Source organism: Melospiza georgiana, chromosome 2 (genome assembly GCF_028018845.1).
Source record: "Melospiza georgiana isolate bMelGeo1 chromosome 2, bMelGeo1.pri, whole genome shotgun sequence".
In the NCBI taxonomy this organism is placed as follows: domain Eukaryota; kingdom Metazoa; phylum Chordata; class Aves; order Passeriformes; family Passerellidae; genus Melospiza; species Melospiza georgiana.
In genome coordinates, this window is record NC_080431.1 from 51,065,324 (window position 1) to 51,085,691 (window position 20,368).

General features: G+C 46.7%; 1 protein-coding gene across 1 annotated transcript; it reads left to right on the plus strand.

Moving 5' to 3' along the window:
* Window positions 1–5,381: 5,381 nt before the first annotated feature.
* On the plus strand, window positions 5,382–19,811 carry CNMD (chondromodulin). Its single transcript, XM_058045504.1, has 7 exons — window positions 5,382–5,579; window positions 5,720–5,854; window positions 8,260–8,400; window positions 11,459–11,572; window positions 14,192–14,345; window positions 15,514–15,716; window positions 18,079–19,811. The coding sequence occupies exons 1-7, from the start codon at window positions 5,382–5,384 to the stop codon at window positions 18,292–18,294; spliced, it is 1,161 nt and encodes a 386-aa protein (XP_057901487.1). The 3' UTR covers window positions 18,295–19,811.
* Window positions 19,812–20,368: the final 557 nt, after the last annotated feature.

Here is a 20,368-nt window from a genome sequence, read left to right on the forward strand (position 1 = left end):
CTGTGGGACAATCTCATTGGAAATATTCTCTAAAGTCAGGTCATGAAATTATTAGGAAAGCAGCCCATAGATCGAAAAAGAGAAATAGAGTTGATTCATGGGTGCTTTTGGGTGAGGGAAAAAAAAAATAAATAGAAAGCTAGACTCGGCCTTTTCCACAAAGCAAAAAGAGACTTAGCAGATTTCTCATCAAAGTGTAAAGAAGCCTCTGGGAAAGAAACAGATTGATGCTACCAAGTTGTTTAAGATAATAACTACCTCCAAAGCACGAAGCTGTGGTTGGAGGTTAAGAAACACAGTAGCCTATGAGCAATTTGCACAGAACAGCTACAAAAGAGACCACATCGTTAAAGGTAGGAATGAAAGCATGTAATGACAGCTAGTTATTTTATTTTATTTCTTTAATTCAAGGAAAACAGAAGGCACAGCCACTAGCTAAATTAAGAAGAATAAGATGAAGACATATGGAGAGATGGGAGCCAGCCCTGAGGAAAAACAAATCAGCTTTTAGTGTCCTGGGGTGAGGAAGAGCAAACTGTGATGGGCCATATGTCCTCACCCAGCCACAGGAGAGAAGAGGGAGGGTTGGGATGAGCAGGATCCTGCACCAAGCACACTTAAGGCCATCCTGGGGCCAGCTCAGCTGCGCTGGGTTGTCCTGCTGGAGGTGCATCCCAAGTAGGGCAAACAGGGATGCTCATCCTCTCCAGAGAGTAGCATTAGAGCATGGAGCTTGCAGGGCTTTCCAGGGAGAATTTCACAGCCTACCAGGAAAGGCAATGTTTTTGGTGTTTGAAATTTCATGAGCCGCTGGTCAGAGAAGGGAGGACTGTGTCATTGGGGGAGGAGAGGAGGAAAAGTGAGCATCCCTGGAGCAGCAGAGTCCAGGGACACCACAGAGATGAGAGCCATGATGATGACAAACATATGTGGGTTTTCATCCTTTGGCCTCACTGCCAGCAAGAATCTTTAGAGTTTATCAAAATTCTTAGGCTGTCACAAGTTAAATAACTGGCTTTAGGAGCAGAGGAGCTGTGGGGGGCTTCTGTGAGAAGCTGCCAGAAGCTTCCCCAGTGTCAGCAGGGCCAATGCCAGCCAGCTCCAAGGCAGATGTGCCACTGGCCTTGTCTGAGCCCATCGGGGACAGCAGTAGCACATCCGGGGTAACAGAGTTGAGAAAGGGGAGGAAAAGCTGGCAAAACAGCAAACAGAGACAGGAGTGAGAATATGTGAGAGAAACAGCCTTGCAGACACCAAGGTCAATGAAGGAGTGGGAGGGGGTACTCCAGGAGCAGATGGATGCCAAAGGAGGCTGTGGCCACGTGGGAAGCCCACACTGGAGCAGGCTCCTGGCAGCAGCTGTGGCCCCATGGAGGAAGAAGCTCAGCTAGAGCAGGTTTGCTGGCAGGACTTGTGACCCCATGGGGGACCCAGCCTGTTCCTGAGGAACTGTACCCCATAAAGGGACCCAGGCTGGAGCAGTTTGTGCAGACCTGCAGCCTTGGGGAGTTCTCTTGCTGGAGAAGCTCATGGAGGACTGTCTCCATGGGAGGGACCCCACACTGGAGCAGAGACAGAGTCAGAGAAGTCCTTTCCTTGAGGAGGAAGGAGCAGCAGAGCCAACATGCCATGAACTGACCACAGACCCCATTACCTGTCCTCCTGCACCACTGCAGGAGAGAAGGGAGAGAAAATCAGGAGTAAGGTTGAGGCTGGAAAGAAGGATGGGGTGGGGGGAAAATGTTTTTAGAATTTGCTTTCATTTCTCATCATCCTACTTTGATTTGATTGGTACTAAATCAAACTAATCTCACCCTGTCCTTATCTTGACCCATGAGCATTTTGTCCCCTGTCCAGCCAAGGAGAGGAGTGATGGAGCTTTGGCAGGCATCTGGCATCCAGCCAGGCTCAGCTCACCACAATACCAAAGCAAATATTTTCTTTTTCTGCAGGACTTTTTCCTCCAAGGACTTTGGTTATTATTGAAGAGACACCAAGTATGTGGAACCTGAATTGGCACCATGTTATGGTGATGTAAAGCCATGGAAAAGCAGAGCAGTGAATCAGGTGCCCAGTCTTAGAAACCCTCATACATTTTCATTCAGGCCATAATGGAGTTCAAACAACTATTTGGACCACTTAGAAAATGAAGATGAAATGCATAAGGCACCACAAGAGACTTTCAGAAAGGCACACAGCATGACCAAATCCTTCTCATTTTTAATATTTCTATTTCTTCTTCTAAACTTTTTCTTTAAACTGGAAAATAATGAGAAAATGTGCTTCCTTGAGACAAGCCAGTACTATCAGCTAAACAGCCTCACATTCATCGTAGCACTCCAAGTGCTCTGGAATGCTTTTCAGCCCAGAGGATAATAGTATTAGACGACCAGAAAGGCTGTCCTGTAAAAGACTGTTATTATGATTTCCAGTCTCAGAAGTTGGCTTAATCCAGCTGAGCACACACATGTTATTTAGAGAGGAGACTGAGCTCAGACACTGCTATCACCATCATCTTTATTGCAAATGAAGGGTTCAGCCAGCGAAAGGCAAGTCACGTTTTTTTTGTCCTAAGCCCTGCAAACAGTGGCTGTTGCAATCGTCTTTGCACTCTGCAGCGAGAGTCTGGAGCTGCTGAATGCAGAGCTGTTTGCACAGATTTGCATCTGTCTAAAAACTCCTGTTTTCTCTCTTGTCACCTAATCAATCAACCGGTAAAAGATGCACTCCCTGCACCCTCCAAGGAAAACAGCTCTGTGCCCACACAAAAGGCAAAGCAAGAGCATAGGGGTTAGCTAGAGGTGGTAAGCTGTGAACCCTGTAACAGGAGCAATTTTTTTCACTGCTTGAAATTTCATGCTGCTCTTCCTCTGTCTATGGAACAAAAGAAGAAAAGGCAGTGATGCTCTGAATTGGGAAAAAAATAATCTGGGATTGTTCCCTGCATGAGAAAAATATGTTTGGAGGATTACTCAGGGTATTTGCACCTTGGCTTGAGAAGGAAATGCTGCACAGCTTCTCTCCCAGGGTTTAGGCAGAACAGCTCCCTCCCACTGGACTGGTTCTCCCACCCACACTTCTCCAGGTGAGCAGGACCCATCTCACGCTGCAGCTTCCAGCTGCAGCAGCCAGGCACCAATCCCTGTGGGTCAGCTTGCAGCTGGCACCAGTGCTTGGAATTGCTCGAACCTGCCCATGCCAAAACCTGCCAGGGCCCCTGCTGCCCCATCCCTGGGGTGGGGTGAGCCTTCCCACTCTATCCTTTTTGCTCCAGGGGGCATATTGCACTTCACCACAGGGCACTGGAGTGAAGGCCCCACTTGTGAATATCCAGCACAGAATTCCACCTATTCGTTCTTGCACTGGTAGTGTCTCTGCTAACAGTCCTTGTCAGGGCAGCCTCAGCCACACTTTTGCAAGACAAAACAGCTCAGCCTCCCTCTGTCCTTCCAGTCACCTCCCAAGAAAGGAGCCACTGGGCACTCAGATTCATGCCAGGATGAGAGGGACAGCAGCTTCCTCTCCTTAGTCCCAGGGAAGCAGCTCAAACAAGCTGAACCCCAGTGAGCAGCAGCTCTTCCTGGGCAAGCACTCCTTCCCTGGCACATTTTCCCATGGGAGACAAGCACAGGGACCTTAAAATAAATCTGTCTTTTTAAAGCAGAGATGCTAAATGAAGGTTTGAGATCAAAGGCTGGGATTCTCACATTTTGCCAAGATAGACATATCCATTCACGAGATTTTTGGTGTAACAAAATACTTGCTAATGAAGAGGATCATAATCTTATTATTAGCCTGAACTACCACAGTATGTCATTCAAGAGCGGGTTGGAATATGTCCTAGTTTAGGAAGTTGCACAGTGGGTTTTGCTTTTGATTTAATGAGCTGTGATTGTGTTTATTTTCAGCAGCAACTATGCCCGTTAAATTTTGGTTGAAGGTCTGATCGTTAACGACAGTAATCGACGGAAAGGATGAATTTAGGTTGAAGGGGAGGAAAATGGGAATTGTATGTCTCTGGGATTCAGTCAACACAGTTTGCTGGGATTCAGCAAACACAAGGTGGTCAGGAGAGCCTGAGCTTTCTCTGCTTTCGTAGTGCCTGGTGCAGGGTTTTTAACTACTGGTTAACTCAGTTAAGGGGATTCAGACATGAAAAAACAAAGATTTTTGCTGTTATGGAGTGGGGTACAGAGGAGAGTCAGGTGTAGGCAATCAACAGTGGGGGCCAGACTTTCCTTTTGTGGGATGAGCCATGGTGGGACAAGGTCATCAGCTGGCTTCCACTATCAAGATCCCAGAAATTCTAAGATGGCAGGGGGAACATGTCAGTAGTGTGTAACAACTGAACAACCTGCCAGATGAGCAAAATGGAGAAGAAAGGGGAAGAGAAATATAAATAGAGACACATACTTAAAAAAAGAACATTGCTGCAGCAGAGCTGGTTGGTGTGGGCTCTGCTCTGGAGTGAGAAGGGGCCCCCTGCAGCAGGGTTTCCCCAGATGAACCCTCCCCACTGCTGCCTGCCTGGGTAGATGGAGCTGGCACAGCGAGCAAGAAGGGCAGGGCGGGATGGGGCACAGCTCAGACCCACCCCCCATCACACTCCTTTTGCAGCTGGTGTCTGTGTCTCGGTTTCCAGCCTTACAGAGGATGCTGTGCTTTGTGTTTGACTCCATCAGCCTCAAAGGAGTCCAGCACAGTTTATTTTCCAGCATCAAAGCGTGCACACACGGGCATGTGTATGTATGTACAGGCAGGACATCCATAAGGGGTGTGAAGGAAACACGGACATGGACAGACACATGGATAGACTCATAGCCAGCTGTAGCCTTTAAAACTTGCCATGTACAATATTAGAGTGGTTGTGCCCAGCCTGGACACGGGGCTCAGCCGGAGGCTGTTGGCTTGTGCCAGTCAGCGAGGTGTTTTGTGGAGCAGTCACCGACCAGCAGTTTGTCAGCTCCAGCGCCTGTAAATTCCTGTGGCAAGTGTAAAAAATCAGTCAACACATTGTTCTATTTTGAAAGCTGGTGTTTTTTTACGACGGCCGTCTGTCTGACGGGGCGTCCCTCTTCCCCGCCACGGCGTGCGGGGTGCGTGTCCCCTACACCCCCGGCCCCCTCGGGAAGGGGGGACACTGGAGACGACACCCAGGGGTCGCTAGGAGGCGACGGCGATGGGGCAGGAGGACAGAGTCTCAGGGAGCTCCCCCGGCTGCCGGGCAGCTCAAGGGGCTCATTGTGCCCGGGGCTGGGCGGTGCTGCCCTCCCCGCGGGCCGGGGCCGGGGCCGGCAGCGGGGCGGGCCGGGGCGGTGCAGGCCCGGGGCCGGGGCCTGGGCCGGGGCCGAGCCCGGGCAGGTCTCCCTCCCGCAGCAGCCATGGCAGAGGGCTCCGAGAAGGTGCCGATCGCCCGAGTGGGGCCCGACGATGTGGAGCTGTGCCTGCCGCCCGTGAGTGCTGCCGGCTGGCGGGACAGGGTGGCATCGGGACAAAGCCGGTGGGCATGGGTTGGGATGGAACGGGAGCCGGCGAGTCGGGTCGGGACGGGACGGGACGGGACGGGTTGGTTTGGGACGGTGGGGAACGGGTGGGGTCGGGACAGGACGCGATGTAGCGGGCCGGATGGGGACACAAGGGGCCGGGTCGGGTCGGGTCCGGCCGGGGGTCCCGGGGCGGGGTCCCTGCCGGGTCCCTGCTCCACCCGCGCTCTCCGCAGGCGTACGCGGCGGCCGCGCCCCCCGGGCCGGGGCGGCTGCTGAAGGCCGGGGCTGCGGTGCTGATCGCCGGGGCCCTCCTACTGCTGGCCGGGGCCATCGGCGCCTTCTACTTCTGGAAAGGCACGGAGCGGCAGGTGAGCGCGCCGCGCCGGTCCCCGGGCTCGTCCGCAGCCGGGCCGGGTGGGCGGGCAGCTCCCGCACCTACGGGAGGCACGGGCTGGAAGCGCTCCTTGCGAGGAGGTCTATAAAGAGGTCTTTAAGCAGACCTGTAGGGTTTTTCCTTTCAAAAACCCCCAAACACCTAAAAACCCAAACCCATAATCGCTGTCTTTGGTGGCTGTGTGGATGGAGCTTCCTGGAAGCACATTTATTAGCAAACACGAAACACATCTTTGAGAGCACAGACTGCACATTGATTTCTGCTCACAAACTCCTCAGTGAACTCAAACCCCAACAAGTCCCTGGGGATTCACATCCTGGGCAAACTCCAGCTCTCAGGACAAAAAAACATTGAAATGTGTAAATTCTTTTTTCATAGCATCTGCATTCTCAGTCCAGGTTCTACAAGGACCCTCAAGTACATAATACCATAATTAACCCATTAACAGGCACTGTTAGTTCTGGTGCTTTGTATAACTGTGTGTACACTTAGGTTTGCAGCTGTGGAGCAATTTTTAAAGTTAAGTTTTATTATTTACAGTTTCTGGGGTACATGAGAAACACTTTATGCAAAGAATGAAACTGAGAAGCTGGTGATCAGTTAAAGATTCAAACTTCAGAACATTATAACATGTTTACAGATTAACTTTTCTTTCTGCTTACACAGAATCTGTGTTTAAAACATATTTGAAACATGATGGTACACACATGACTGTACCATTCTCCATAAATTAAATTAGTACCTTTGAATTTACTTTGGAAGAAATTTTGTACTGCTTCTGGCCACACGCCAGCCCTCATCAAGGAGAGCCTTGTGAAATTCCAGCAGCCAGAGCAAAGGTGGCCCTGTGAGATACACCCCTACACACAGGGATAATTCAGATAATCAGAAAGAAAAGTACAAGGTTTTGCAGCAAAAAGACAAGACACATTGCTGACCTCTAAGACGTGCTGCAAGAACTGTGTGTTTCTCTGGGCTTTTGAAAAGGGAGAGGGATGCAAATGGTGGCATAGGCAGGGGACAGTGCTTTCAGCTCTGAGCAGGTAGGTGCATTTGTGGAGTACAAGACAATGCTTCCCTTTTTTAATGCTCCTGTCATCTAAATTCAGCCATACAAAATATGTCACATTCACATTTTCCATTAAGCTTCAAAGCTGCTCTCTAGGCGAAGACACTGAGAAAGCTGAGAGTTATTTTTCCAAGCTGCCTTCAAACTCAGAAAGCTGTGCTTGAGTTGCAAATGTTTAGGAAGCAACTGCAAAAATTATACCCAGGGTAATTAATTTTAAAAAACTAACACAATTTTTAAATTCTTGGTTTTATATTATATCTTTAAATTCTTCCCTAAATGACAGGGGTATCAAAGTCTCAACTCCAGCTCAGCCCCTGTCAGGGGGAGACCACTTACACTGGTCTGGTTTTATGGACCACTCTCAACAGGAGTCCTAGAAAGCAGAAATATGGGAGTGGCTGTGTATAACTGAGGAACCATAAATCTTTAGCACCTTAGACTTCCCTGAGCGAAGGTGAGAGAAGAAGAAATTTGTCTCTAGCTGTCAGTGTAAATTTTTCATTAAAATGCTGTAAGGGCTTTTTTAAGACCCAAAATAAACTGCTTGTGCAGCACTTTTAGCAGAGCTGCACAGGAGAATCACAAAACCCCTCCACAGATTGTGGTCCTCCAGCAAATACAAACCACTCCGTAGCTCTCCTCATTGAAAATAGGATAAGGGCAAATACGCTGACAAGGAAAATACCAGCCTATACAACTTCACATCCAATTTAAACAAAGTTCACATCCATTACAAGCTGGGAAGTGTTTGTATTCAAGAGGAACCTGTTTTCCTGTGCCTCAGCAGAATGTCCTAAGAGATAAACAGGGCTTGGCTTCCTTCAGAGCAGGACATTCCCACCTGCTGTCCTTTGGGAATCATGCCAGCATAACAAGAAATTCCTAAATGTCCTAGAAGAGGGTTTTTAGGCCAGAGTGAACATGGATGTGGACTCACCCCACATTGTTTTTGAAGTAAAACTATAAGCACTCCCTGGAAGGCAGATCTCAGATCTCTAGTCCTACTTGATGCTCAGAGCAGGGACAGCCGTGGGGTCAGAGATGGTTGCTCAGGGCTTCATCCAGCCAGGCTGTGAAAACTTCCAAGGATGGAGACTGAACAACTTCTCAGGGCTGGCTGCCCCACTGCCAGCTGACCCCGGTGCTGAAGTAGTGCACTCTTGGTTGCTGGAGGGTTATCAAATGCCTGCAGCAGCAAAATTTAGGAGCTAAATAGGGATATGAGAGTCAGATTGACCATCGCCTGGTGTAGGAGGAAGGCAGTAAGTAATTACTGGCATGTGCTACCGCTCTTTTATTGATTCCAGGTGTACAACGTTCACTATACTATGAGCATTAATGGAAAAGTACAAGATGGATCAATGGAAATAGATACTGGAAACAACTTAGAGACATTCAAAACAGGAAGTGGGAGTGAAGAGGCAGTTGAAGTCCATGATTTTCAGATCGTAAGTAGTGCCACTCTTGTCCTTCATGTAACACACTCCAGCGCTGGACTCTTAAGGACACCTTGTTCTGCCCTGACTTCTCTGCCCCACTTAGTCTCAGGTTCCAGCCTCCAACCATCCACACAAACATTTTTGCTGTCCTGGCTTGCATTCCCAGGGAGACAGGCAGTTTCCTCCAAAACAAAAATCAAAGTGCTTTTTGGAGATCAGCCATGCCAGGTACCACTCCAGGAAGTGGTGTGGATTAGGCTGCATCGGGTTTGACTCCATGTAAATACTTTGCATTTTCAAACCGCTGAGCAGAAATGTGACACGAGACCTTGGGGTCTAACTAGGAAAACATTCTGTCAGGCTGTGACACAACTCTCTCATGATTTCATGTGGTTTGAACTGGCAGAAACACCTCCCCCAGACATCCCTGTCTGAGGAGCAGAGGGTCAATACAGTAGGCCAAGGAGGCACCGAGGAGAGACCACTCTGCAGTGCTTGACTTGGGGAGCTTCCTTTGCCCTGAGGTCAAGGATGGGAGCTGCTCTCCATGGCTTGGCCTGGTTTCATCCCCATGGCAGAGGATGGAGGCATTTGGCACAGTTTATGCATCTGTGCACCAATGCCAGGTGTGGGCCCCTCGGGCTGACAGCAAACACAATTGGGCACCCCAGTAACTTGTGGCTACTCAGCAGGGCCTGGACTGACAGATGCCAAACCTCAGCAGAGCTCAGCAGCTCGGACAGAGCGGGTCTCTGAGCTGCCCTGAGCTACTAAGGCGCATCTGTGTGATGCTGCACAAACCCATCACAGGGCCCAAAGCCTGCAGTTAAATGTTCTCAGGTGCAAAACAGCTTCAGAGTTAAGCCCTCTGCAAGTCCAAGCAGCACCTAAAACAAAGGCGCTGCTGCTAGGAAGCCTCTCTGCTTCTGGAGCAGCCACCTTTCCCTTGCTGGATCTAGAAAAGCGAGGAAATCCAGCTCCTTGGCTTTTGAGCAAGAACAAATGAATCCATGCCAGGAGATGCTGGACCCCCAACTTTCCCAACAGCTGTGGTTCTGCCTTTATGCAACTCTCATTAGCATCACCATAGCAACATTATCAGCAGCTGAGTAAGAGCATCCACAGCGAGCTCTTCGCATTTGCCTTTGCCATTTCACATCTGCACAGAAGCACAGTCCACTGGAGAGATGCTGAATTCATGTTTGCTCCACATGTGTTGCTGCCTGTGAGATACGGCCTGTCACAGCCAGGTTACAAATCAGCTCCCAACACCAACCGGCTCAAGGCACCTCCCAGGGACGGTGCCTGCTTGTCATTACAGAGGCCAGGGACAACCTCAGCAAAGGGACGATGCCACTTGGGTTATCAGCCAAGAAGGCACACAAAGGAGAAAGCAACTGAAGAGATGTGCTTCCAACGGACTGGTATTTACATTAACAGTTTAAGATTGACTGGCACTGCTGGAATGACTTCATGGTCAGAGAAGGCTTGGATTTGGCAATATAGGGTATTCCTAGAACACCTGGTACAACACAAAGCCTTATATCCTAATGCATCCATCCTTGAACAGCCATCTCCTCTCTCACTGCTTTTTGTAGTCATTTTGTTGTGACGGGCCTGTGTCCTGTAGCTACACAGGACCTGCAGACACACAGGACATGGCTCAGGTGCCCCAGTACCATCCATCTCATGCTGCACTACACGACAATCTGCTGAGTTGGAAGGGACCCATAAGGATCATCAGGTCCAACTCCTGGCACAACATCATTCCCAAGTGTCACACCATGTGCCTGAGAGCACTGTCCAAACACTTCTTGGTCTCTGCCAGGCTGGTGCTGTGACCACTTCCCTAGGGAGCTGTTCCAGTGCTCAACCACCCTCTGGCTGAAGAACCTTTTCCTGATATCCAACCTGAACATCCCTGGACACAACCTCAGGCCATTCCCTTGGGTCCTGTCACTGTCACCACAGAGCAGAGATCAGTGCCTGCCCCTCCTCTTCCCCTCACCAGGAAGCTGAAACTGCAGAAGGAGGGCTCTCCTCGGTCTCTTCCAGGCTGAACAGACCTCAGCTGCTCCTGACACAGTTTCCCCTCAAGGCCCTTCACCGTGTCCCCCCTCCTTTGGACACCCCCTAACAGTTTAATGTCTGCCATTGTGACACCCAACACCGCACACGAAGGCATCCATGATACCCCTTCAAGGCAGATGAGAGGGGTCATGCTGACACCCACACCCCTTTCTCCTGGCAGCTAGAGGCCAGGCAGAAAACCAGCACAACTCAAAGGACACTAGGTAATTATATTTAGATGGTTGACTTGTGCAATCACATGAAAAACACAACAATTTTGCCATTTACAATGAGGTATCTAAATTTATAATGTAGAAGAGAGCTCTTTTATGGATACCCAAAGCCTACAGTAGAAACGTAGACACTACAGACAATGGCAAGATGTGGATGCCCAAGGTTCTGGCACAGACTGGAAGGTACATCCCAGGACTTGCAGGAAACTTGCTCCTTCTCTTGCTCAAGACTAGACATCTATGGTTTATGCAACTGCATTTCACCCTAGTAGGTCAGACAAAGTCCCACACACAGATTTCTGCACCAAACTGCCCGTCACAAACTTCCCTTTGCCGTCACAGTCACTTATTTGTACAGACTGAACCAAACTGCCCCCACATTTTTGTAAAACTGTGTCACAAGGGTACCATGCCACCAGCTAGCACAATTTCAAGCCTGCCTACGTTAGGTGCTAAGTTACAGTTCAAATCATGTCAACTAATTCCTTAACAGAGCTACTCCAGGTAGCCTACAGCCTGCATGGAAGCACTTACATAAAACACCCCCCCACTTTCAGGAATCAAGCAAAAACTTCTAGACCGATTTGACCAAAATTGTGAAGACAAAATGATGAATGGAAGAGCGTTTTATTGCTTCTGGTTTTAAATAAGGTTAACCTTCAGACTGAAAATTCAGCGGCAATTTTAGCAGAGCTGAGGCACTTTCTTGGGGGTGGTGAGGAGCTGGAGGGCTGTGCACAACCCCCTGCCTTCTGCTTTTGCAGGGCATAACTGGGATCCGTTTTGCTGAAGGAGAGAAGTGTTACATCAAAGCTCAGCCAAAAGCTCACATCCCTGAAGTTGATGCTATGGCTAAAGCGAGCCTCTCATCTGAGCTGGTAAGGGGTAGTTTGTTGTTTTTTTTAACTAATCTTTGTACAGAGACAGCCTAAAGGAGGTACTGAAATACAAATAAAAATGGCATTTGGAAGCCACTCTGGCTCATGGTAGGGACAGGGTGGGATAGCTGGGATTCAATGACTCGTTGCAAGAAGTCCCTGAAAGGTAAGAAAAACAAGGTTGGTGTCAAGACATGTCAGTGTGTCCAGGGTCATCATGAGAGGCTGCAGATTAGTGAGTGGGGAAGCCACAGACTGATTTCTGCCAGATCCACAGGAGATCTCCATGACAAGAGCACCTGCCTGCGACCAGGCTGTGCACAAGGCTGGAAGGGAGGGCCTGGAAGAAGCAGCTGCTGTAGTCAATGCAAAGGAGGACTGTGGTAGATCTCAGGAGATTTCTATCAATGCTCTTGACCAGAACCCTGAACTCCATTACTCTAATCAATAAAAGGGAATTGTAGAAACATGGCAGAAATTAAAATAACTCAGAAGAAATAATTTATTTTAAAAAATATGACTTTGCCTTCTTAGCATAAAACTTAATTTTACATGTTAATTAAATTTCATAGAATTTGCATCGCAACCAGCGCAGAAGCTGCAGCTCTCACCCAGATACCACCAAATCTCCTCACATATGCCCCAAAAGCCAACTGCTTTATGTGCTCAAAGCCTGAGTTTCCCAGAGCTCAGACCCCCAAAGTAATTGCTCACACAGGAGTGGTTCCAGTGACTTGAGTCCAGCTGAGCCTGGAGGCAGCTGGATGCTCAGTCACTGGCAGGAGTGCACAGGGGATCCACAGCCCCTTTCCCTGGGTTTGCTCTGCTCCTGGGAGAATAAAAGCAAGATAAAATTAGTGGGGACAGAGGTGCTGTTAAGGCTACACCTCCTGCAGTGGTGCTGTGACTGCTGAACATCTGCTTTAAAATTAAGGGGGAAAAGATCTTTCCTAATAGAGTCAGAAAGGCTGACAAATGTTACAAAGCCTCCTGAAGCTGGCAGGATTTTCCCCATTATGGGAAAGAGAACTTGCACGAATTCCAGAGAGTTCCATCTTTCCTGCCTTGCCTTATTTTAAAGGCAGCTGGCCTTGAGTTAATTAGCACTATTGCTTGAAGTCAAAGATTGAATTTTTCATCTTTTTGTAAAAACAAAGTCACAGACTTGAAGACATTATCCTAAATCATCAACAACTTATTTCTAATTCTACCTGCTGACAGTAAAACTATTTCCTTGCCCTGTTTTTTGTGCATCTTCTCCCAAGATGCATCACCTATGTGACTGTTGCAATGAATCACATGCACCAAGCAGCTCAGAGCTACCCCTAAGACATTAACTTTTCCCCCTCACTCAATTTTCCAGGCCAGATGTACTACAGGAATGGCAAAGTAGCATTTATTTTTCTGGGCCAAGTCATCTCTCTGATATGGAAGTATTTAGGAAAAAGTATGCATATGCTGTTTTCCTGCAATGGGCATCATAGCAACCCTACCTACAAAAATTGTTGAGTAAATGAGTTTTATAGATACCCACGTTCTGGCTGCTCACAAGTCAGGATCGTTTCAAACAGAAACAAAGGATATTTTTATTTCTGAAAATTAGAGTCAGATATTTCTGATGTTGATAAAAGCTTAAATGGGAGAATATAAATAAAGAGCAGTAGACAGATTGGATAGCAAACTTAAATGACTTGAGACCTACAAATTAAATCAATAAACACTAAAGAAACAACAACTCAAGGGAATAAATTGATCTAGTCAGTTATATAACAAGTCTTGATGACTTTTATGAAAGCAATTTAGAATTTTAACTTTGAAATCATGCTGGTTTTCATGATTCAAAAGTTAGTTTTCTTTTAATATTTCACCGTTGCTATAAAATACTTACACATTTTATGTAAAATAATACTTTGAACTAACAACTTTAAAGAATCAATCACTGGCATTTTCCTACATTACTTTGAAGATATGAACCAAAAACCTGCAGGGTACACTTCAAAAAGGCAGGCTCCTTTAACTTGCACTTCAAGCTTTTGGTCAATTGAATTGCTTTTACCAAACAAGACCTTTAATCAGACTGATCACATTGACTTAAAACTGGAAGCTGGAGCAGTTCTCAAGCTATAATCTTCTCTAAAACTTTTGAACAAGTTCCTCCCCTCACCCCCCCATACATACATTGTAAATAGAGTTATAGATTGGGAGTATGTCAAATGAGAACAGGGCATAAAAAAAGATGAAGGACTTGGATTTTGCTGGTATTCCATTGCTGCTTTGCTGAAGGTGGCAGAACTTTGGTTTCTATCACCTGAAATTCTGGTGCTTTGGGCTGAAAGAACTCTGTCACCCGGCCCTCATGCATGGGGCAGAAGCCTTCCAGGAGTGAGATGGGTGAAATCACAGCCCCAGCAAAGCTGAGAGAGCTTTGCCCCTCATTTCAGTGGAGGCAGCCTTTCCCCAGGCTTTGGCTCAGCACGATTCCCTCACATTGATGACATAGAAGGATGCTCAGCATTAGCTGCAGCGGATAATTATACAGTTTGGTGCTCAAGAATTAGCAGCGAGCAGGCACATGACTGCTCACTGAGCAGCAAAGGATTTATGCTCTTCTATTTGCAGGAAGATGAAATCATGCCTGTGAGATTTGACAAAAACTCCCTTATCTGGGTGGCTGCAGATGAGCCTATCAAGCATAACAGCTTCCTAAGCCCCAAAATTCTAGAGCTTTGCAGGGATCTTCCAATTTTCTGGCTGCAACCAACATATCCCAAAGGTAACATTTCTTTTATTTGAAAAGTATGTTATCCCTCCCTTCATCTAAATGCCTTCCCTTCATCAGGTTTGCTACTGAAACTAGCACATCTGGGAAACCAGACTCCTTTCCTCCCTTGCCCACGCCTTCCTGGGCTTGAGCCAAGATTGTGGGTTTGGAGTTTATCCCCTAGATATTTTCCATCTTTGTATTTACTCAGACAATTTGCATAACCCAAGTGGGTGACTTGCTAGGAAATGAAACATTTCCAGAGAGGTTAGTCTACTTCTAGAGAAGGACAAGACAAGAGCTTAAACTAGCCCCCTCAATGTGTAGGCAGCTGACACCAGGTACCAGGAACACTGGCCAGGGGTTTGGGACCATAGCCTGTCCTGTTTTCTACCCTGCTTCCCCAGAGGAGTTCAGTGGAGTGGAAGCAAGATGCTTTAAGCCAGCCAGCTGGTGGGTGGTTTCTGAGACCCTGGGGCAGTCCCAGCTCTCAACTTGGGGCCCATAGGCAAGCTTAGCAAAGGTGTTCAGGAATCACCAGGAAGATGGCAACTCCTCCAGGTAACTTCCAGGCTTCAGAGGAGAGAAGGCTCAAAAATATGTATTCCTCCTTGGTCCAGTTAATATCAGAACACTTGGGTGGGACAACGTGTGAAAAAAAAAAAATTACCACAGTTTAGAGCACCTGTGGACTAAGCACCAAGCTATCAATATTTTCCACTTCCCTTGCATATCCCACTGGGCAACAAAAGAACAGTATCAAAGCTGTCCAGAACCAGATATCCTTGAGAGCAGGGCACCATTCCACCATAAAAGCATTTTTTAAAATAAGTGAGATGTGAACAGCTGGTCTTGCTAGTGCTGGGAATTGCTGCTGGGTTAGTGACTACAGGCTGGGTCAAAAAAGTCCCAACAAATCTCCTCAAATTTTGCCTCAAGGAGAGAAGAGGGAGGGGGGGAAAGGCGATCACACTGCTTTAGACTGGCATTGGCTGCAGACAAAATGGAGGAAGGCAAGCAGCTCCCATGGCAATGCATGTCAAGTTAGCCAAGGCACAGTTTTGGCTTTCTCTCTGCCCTCCATCCTCTCCTTTTTAATATTTAAAGAAATCACTGAAATATTAGGTAACTACAATGACACACTCAAGGTAAGATTGTCCCTTGGTGAATATTCCTTCAGATAACCAGAGGAGACAAATGAAGAGAAACAAGCGCCAGCCAGAACCAAACTTTGATGAGGAAGACTTGGAAGCTGCTTCTGAAGAAGTAAACCCCAGGTCACGCACCGTGCAGCTGACTCAAGAGCTTGGCCACCAGGCTAATGAAACCAGGCCAATGGGACAAGAAACTGATCAAGCATTTAATCCAGACAACCCATACAACGTGAGTATTTACACTGTAATCTTCCTTCAAAGCTCAGGACTGTGTTGGACAGGTAACACTGGTAATGTGGGGCTTGTCATTTTTTTTTATCTGCACAGTCTTTGCTTGTTCAGCTTTTCTAGGAAATAACAGACTGGTAAAACACCTAAGAAGCTCAAAAATGTCTTCCCTCTATCCTCTTTTCCCAGTTTTAGATTTCTGAAACAAGTCTGAAACAAGCACAAGTGCTTGAGATCACAAGGTTAAGGCAAGTTGATGCCAAGTTTCTTTCTGAGGTTTCCAGATCCATATGGAAACAGCACTGGAGATGTGACGAGGGTAGCACCTTCTTGAAACAAACCAAAGCTGGTCTTGATCAGACAGCTGAGCACCATCATTTACTACGTGAAGAGAGTCCAGTAGCTAGAAACATGCTTTGCTCTCAAACAGAAATTAGTACCAGACATGACTGCTACAGGGGAACACAGCAGAAGCGTCTGATTGCAAAGAGATAAAGGTTGAGCCAAATAAATTTCTTGCTCAGCCTCTCCTCTGTGAGGGTAAGCAATCCTAGACTGGCAGTAACCTGACAGAGAAGAATCTGTTTTGAGACAGCAGCAGTGGGTGGAGGATGACTGTTGTAAAACTTGTTCTCACCCTTCAAGAAGCAGCAGCCCCCAGAAAGAGCAGAGGAGCCACCCTGCTGTGTCCCAACACCTCTGCCACGCTGCAGGAACACTGGCTGTGCAGGAGGCACCTTCCAGTCTGCTGCACCAGCGCCAGACAATTTACACCCACCATTTGGTGCAGCAGGAGTAAGTCATTTTAATACAACACTGTCACAAGATAAATGCCTCCTGCTTTGGAAGTAAGTCCCAGCTTTGACTTGACATTTATGCAACAGCAGGAGATCATTATACTGTGACAGCATTCTGCCGAGTTGACATCCCTTAATTAAACTTAAATTAATCACTCCAAATAAAGTGGATCTAAATTGACTCTCTCACGAGGTCAGTAAAACAGCAGTGACACTGGAATGTAGCTTCTCCTCACAGCCACTAAGGTGACCATCTCCATGAGGTCTGAGCTGCCCTGCCTCTGGAGGCACAAGTGCCACAGGTCTGCTCTTCCAGCCAGGGGCAGCTGGGCCGAATGGAGAAGGGCCAGACAGAGGCAGCCATCAGGCTTCCCTCAGCCTGCAGGGAGGGGTTTGCCCTCACCAACAGCTGCTGCACCCATGCCCATCACCAGGCTTTCTTGGAACCAGCCACTGGACTGACAAGCACCATTCATTATGCTCCAGGCCTTTCCTGAAGGATGAAACAAACCCTCCCTAGAGCTATTTCTCTTTACTCATTGTAAGTGGAGCCTGGACAATGAGCTCAGGTGATGTTCATGGTGCAGGTATCTGAATTCAAGGATGATCAATCCTGACCAAGAAAACATCTTCCCTGCTCTCAGGACTGGGAAGGAGTTGCTGGGGTCCCTAAAAACACCCAGCTGTCACTAGTGTCCTGTGCAAGCCCAGACAGGGGGTGGCACCTTTCTGTGTCACTTTTTTTGTTGTGCCACTACTTTCCAAAAATGAATGACAAATGGTCAGGTAAAAAAGCTGACTGGTACTTCAGCATTTGTGCATTACTGCTGCTTTTCTTGAAGTAACACCAATGGGCAAAGAACAACCCAATTTTCCAAAAGCAGAATATCAGGTTACCTTTCTTTCCCCAGAAATGAGGCATTTTGAAGGGTAAAGGCTTTTAGGTATTTTGTGCATGCTTTGCTCCATATAACTCCTTACTGTCAGCTACAGAACAGGCACAATTCTCACTGTCAACAATGCACCTAAGTGTAGTGGGGTGGGAAGGAAGGAACCAGACTCAGAGACAAGAGCCAAATCTTCAGGAAACTGCAGGGGACCAGAGGAATAGTTTCCTAAAAGGGCTGTAAAAAGCATTAAAATACAGAATCTAAAACTAATCATAAAAACCACATCATATATTTCAGGAATTCTCACCTACATTAAAGATTCAGGTAACTCTTGAAATCATTTCTGTCACTAATATTTAAAGTTTGGGAGGAGCTTACTGTTGCTGGAGCTTTTGCAAGGACAGCAGAATAAAAATAACGGAGTTAGAGCTGCCTGTTGCTCTTTCCATTTTGCAAGGGTGATCCCACCAATTCTATGCTTCTGCCAAAGAGAGCAAGTCAAAAGAAAAAATAATAAAGCAAGATGCCTGGGACACTTAGTGGGAGTTCTGTCAATTTCCACAGCCCAAGGCTGCGGAAGGTTTTACCCTTTGTGGGGTTAAGGGGAGCATGGATGTATTCTGCCATTCCATGAGAATGAGAGCACTGGGATGACATTTAACATTTCACGTTCCAGCAGCTGGAAGGTGAAGGGATGGCCTTTGACCCCATGCTGGATCACCTGGGCGTGTGCTGCATCGAGTGCCGGCGGAGTTACACGCAGTGCCAGCGGATCTGCGAGCCCCTCATGGGCTTCCAGCCGTGGCCCTACAACTACCAGGGCTGCCGCAGCGCCTGCCGCCTCATCATGCCCTGCAGCTGGTGGGTCGCGCGCATCATGGGCGTCGTGTGAGCAAATCCCTCCACCAAAACAAAACCAACTCAACGGAGCCTTGACAAAATGAGCAGGAATACAATGAACTGGTAAAAGACTAAAACCAAAGCAGCGGTACCGATCCTGCCTTACAAAATCAGAGCCTGTTTTTCTGCACCAAAAGCAAGGTCAGATATTCCAGCTGCAAATTAAATGCTCAAGTTAATATTTCATTAGCTTCACAAAAGGCAAGGGTACAATAGCACTTGCTGAATTAAAAAACTGAGACTTCCCAAAAAAAGACAACATTAAACTTTGCTCAGAATTGGTTTAGCAGCCCAGAAGCTTGCCCATACATCTAAATTCAGCCTTTCAAAACAAACGCCTCTCTTTCCAAGCTATATGTGAAAATTTACACCCAATTAAGCAACTAGCTCAACTTGTACACTTGGGAGTGCCTTTAATCCATGTAGCTTACTTAAATAAATCACAACTTAAGTTGCTCCCTGTTGCTATTCAGAGTTGCCAGGTCATTATGAATGGTTATAAACCAATTACAGCATACCTTTCCCACAAAGCTGCTCCAGGGGACACGGGAAAGTGCACATTGTGCTAAATCGGAAACAAACAGCAGGAAAAGGGGCTGTGGAAGGGGATGTGAGTGGCCACAGAATCAAAACCCTTTGCACATCCCAACATCAAAGAAGCCCCAGCATCAAGAATCCTGTATCCATGATACCACTGTAGTGTCTAACAAGTATCTGCTATCCAGCTACTACAGCAAAAGTATTTACATGCAGTTACAGACCAAGGAGCCTCAAGACCCTTCAGAATGTACAACAGCCACTGTTATTTATAAATCCTTGAACTAGACACTTTTGACACAAGATTACAACCCCTCTTTATTTCACATGGATAGCAGCCATTCACACCAGTTCCTTTAGTTTTGCTGAAGCTCACATCCCTTCCCCACAAGAGAAATTGTTTACCAGAAGGGAGGGGGAAAAAAGAAAAGCCTTTTTTTTTCCCCTCTCCTTTCTCACCTCACCCTTTTTGCTAAGGCAAACTCTGCAATTATTGGGATTGATCCCACTACACATTAAATCTCTAAGGAAGGTACTAAGCTGAAACACTCAAAGGTGGAACAATTTAGTATTTCTAGCCTTGAAAAACAAAATTAGGCAGTGGTATTACACTGCCTTTATCCATACTATGTATCATGAACCCTACCTTCAAGTTTATGGAGCCATCTACATGATCCTTATTTACAAAATGGTTCAGCTTTTCCTATAGTCTGCTTTCTGGAGCATTCATTTTTGTGACTAAACAGCTCTTGAGATGTTGCAAGCCCAGTAATGTTATTAACACTGCGTGACACACGAAAAGAGGAATTAATTTGACATAATCGTGGCTTAAAGAAAATAAAGACAACCTCATGTGGAATGCTAAACTGCATAACTGAAAAGCAAAGTGTTAAATGAGAATAAGATGAGAGTAGAATTCAGTATTTTGTTCTATTGTAGCTTTTTAGTATAAACTTCACCTTCCCTTAATCTGAAGGACAGACTTGCTTTGAAATATTTAAATTATAAACTTCTTAAAGTGGGATTTCAAGGCCTGTTAAATTTGAGTTTCTGCTTTTTAAACTGAAAATGACCTTGATCATTATGTTGTTTTAGAAGTACATCTATCATATGCTTAGAAAAGTCAAGTCAGTTTTCCTTTTTTTTTTTTTACTGCAGATTAAACAAACACATTAAAAAAACCCCAGTTGCTTTCTGTGCCTTTTTCAGTGTAGAAGGTGTAACAATTCTTTCACATACTTGTTAAAGAACTGTCTGAGGAGGAAAAGAAGGGCATCAGCAAGTGAAACACTGGAGGCAAAGAGAAAGAAATGTGATTGTGTGTATGTCTGAACTAGACTGTTGCTCTCTTTTGCATCTTGAGGCAACCTGTCATCTGCTTCTCTCTGTGTCCCCCAATAAAACAGCCTCCTTCTGAAGACACAAAACCAACTTTCTGGTAGGTGGTTTCCATGTCTACACATACTTAACAGAATTAATTTTTAACAAAAGCTTGTAATCGTTTGCTTTCTATAGGCAGTCACAAAGCA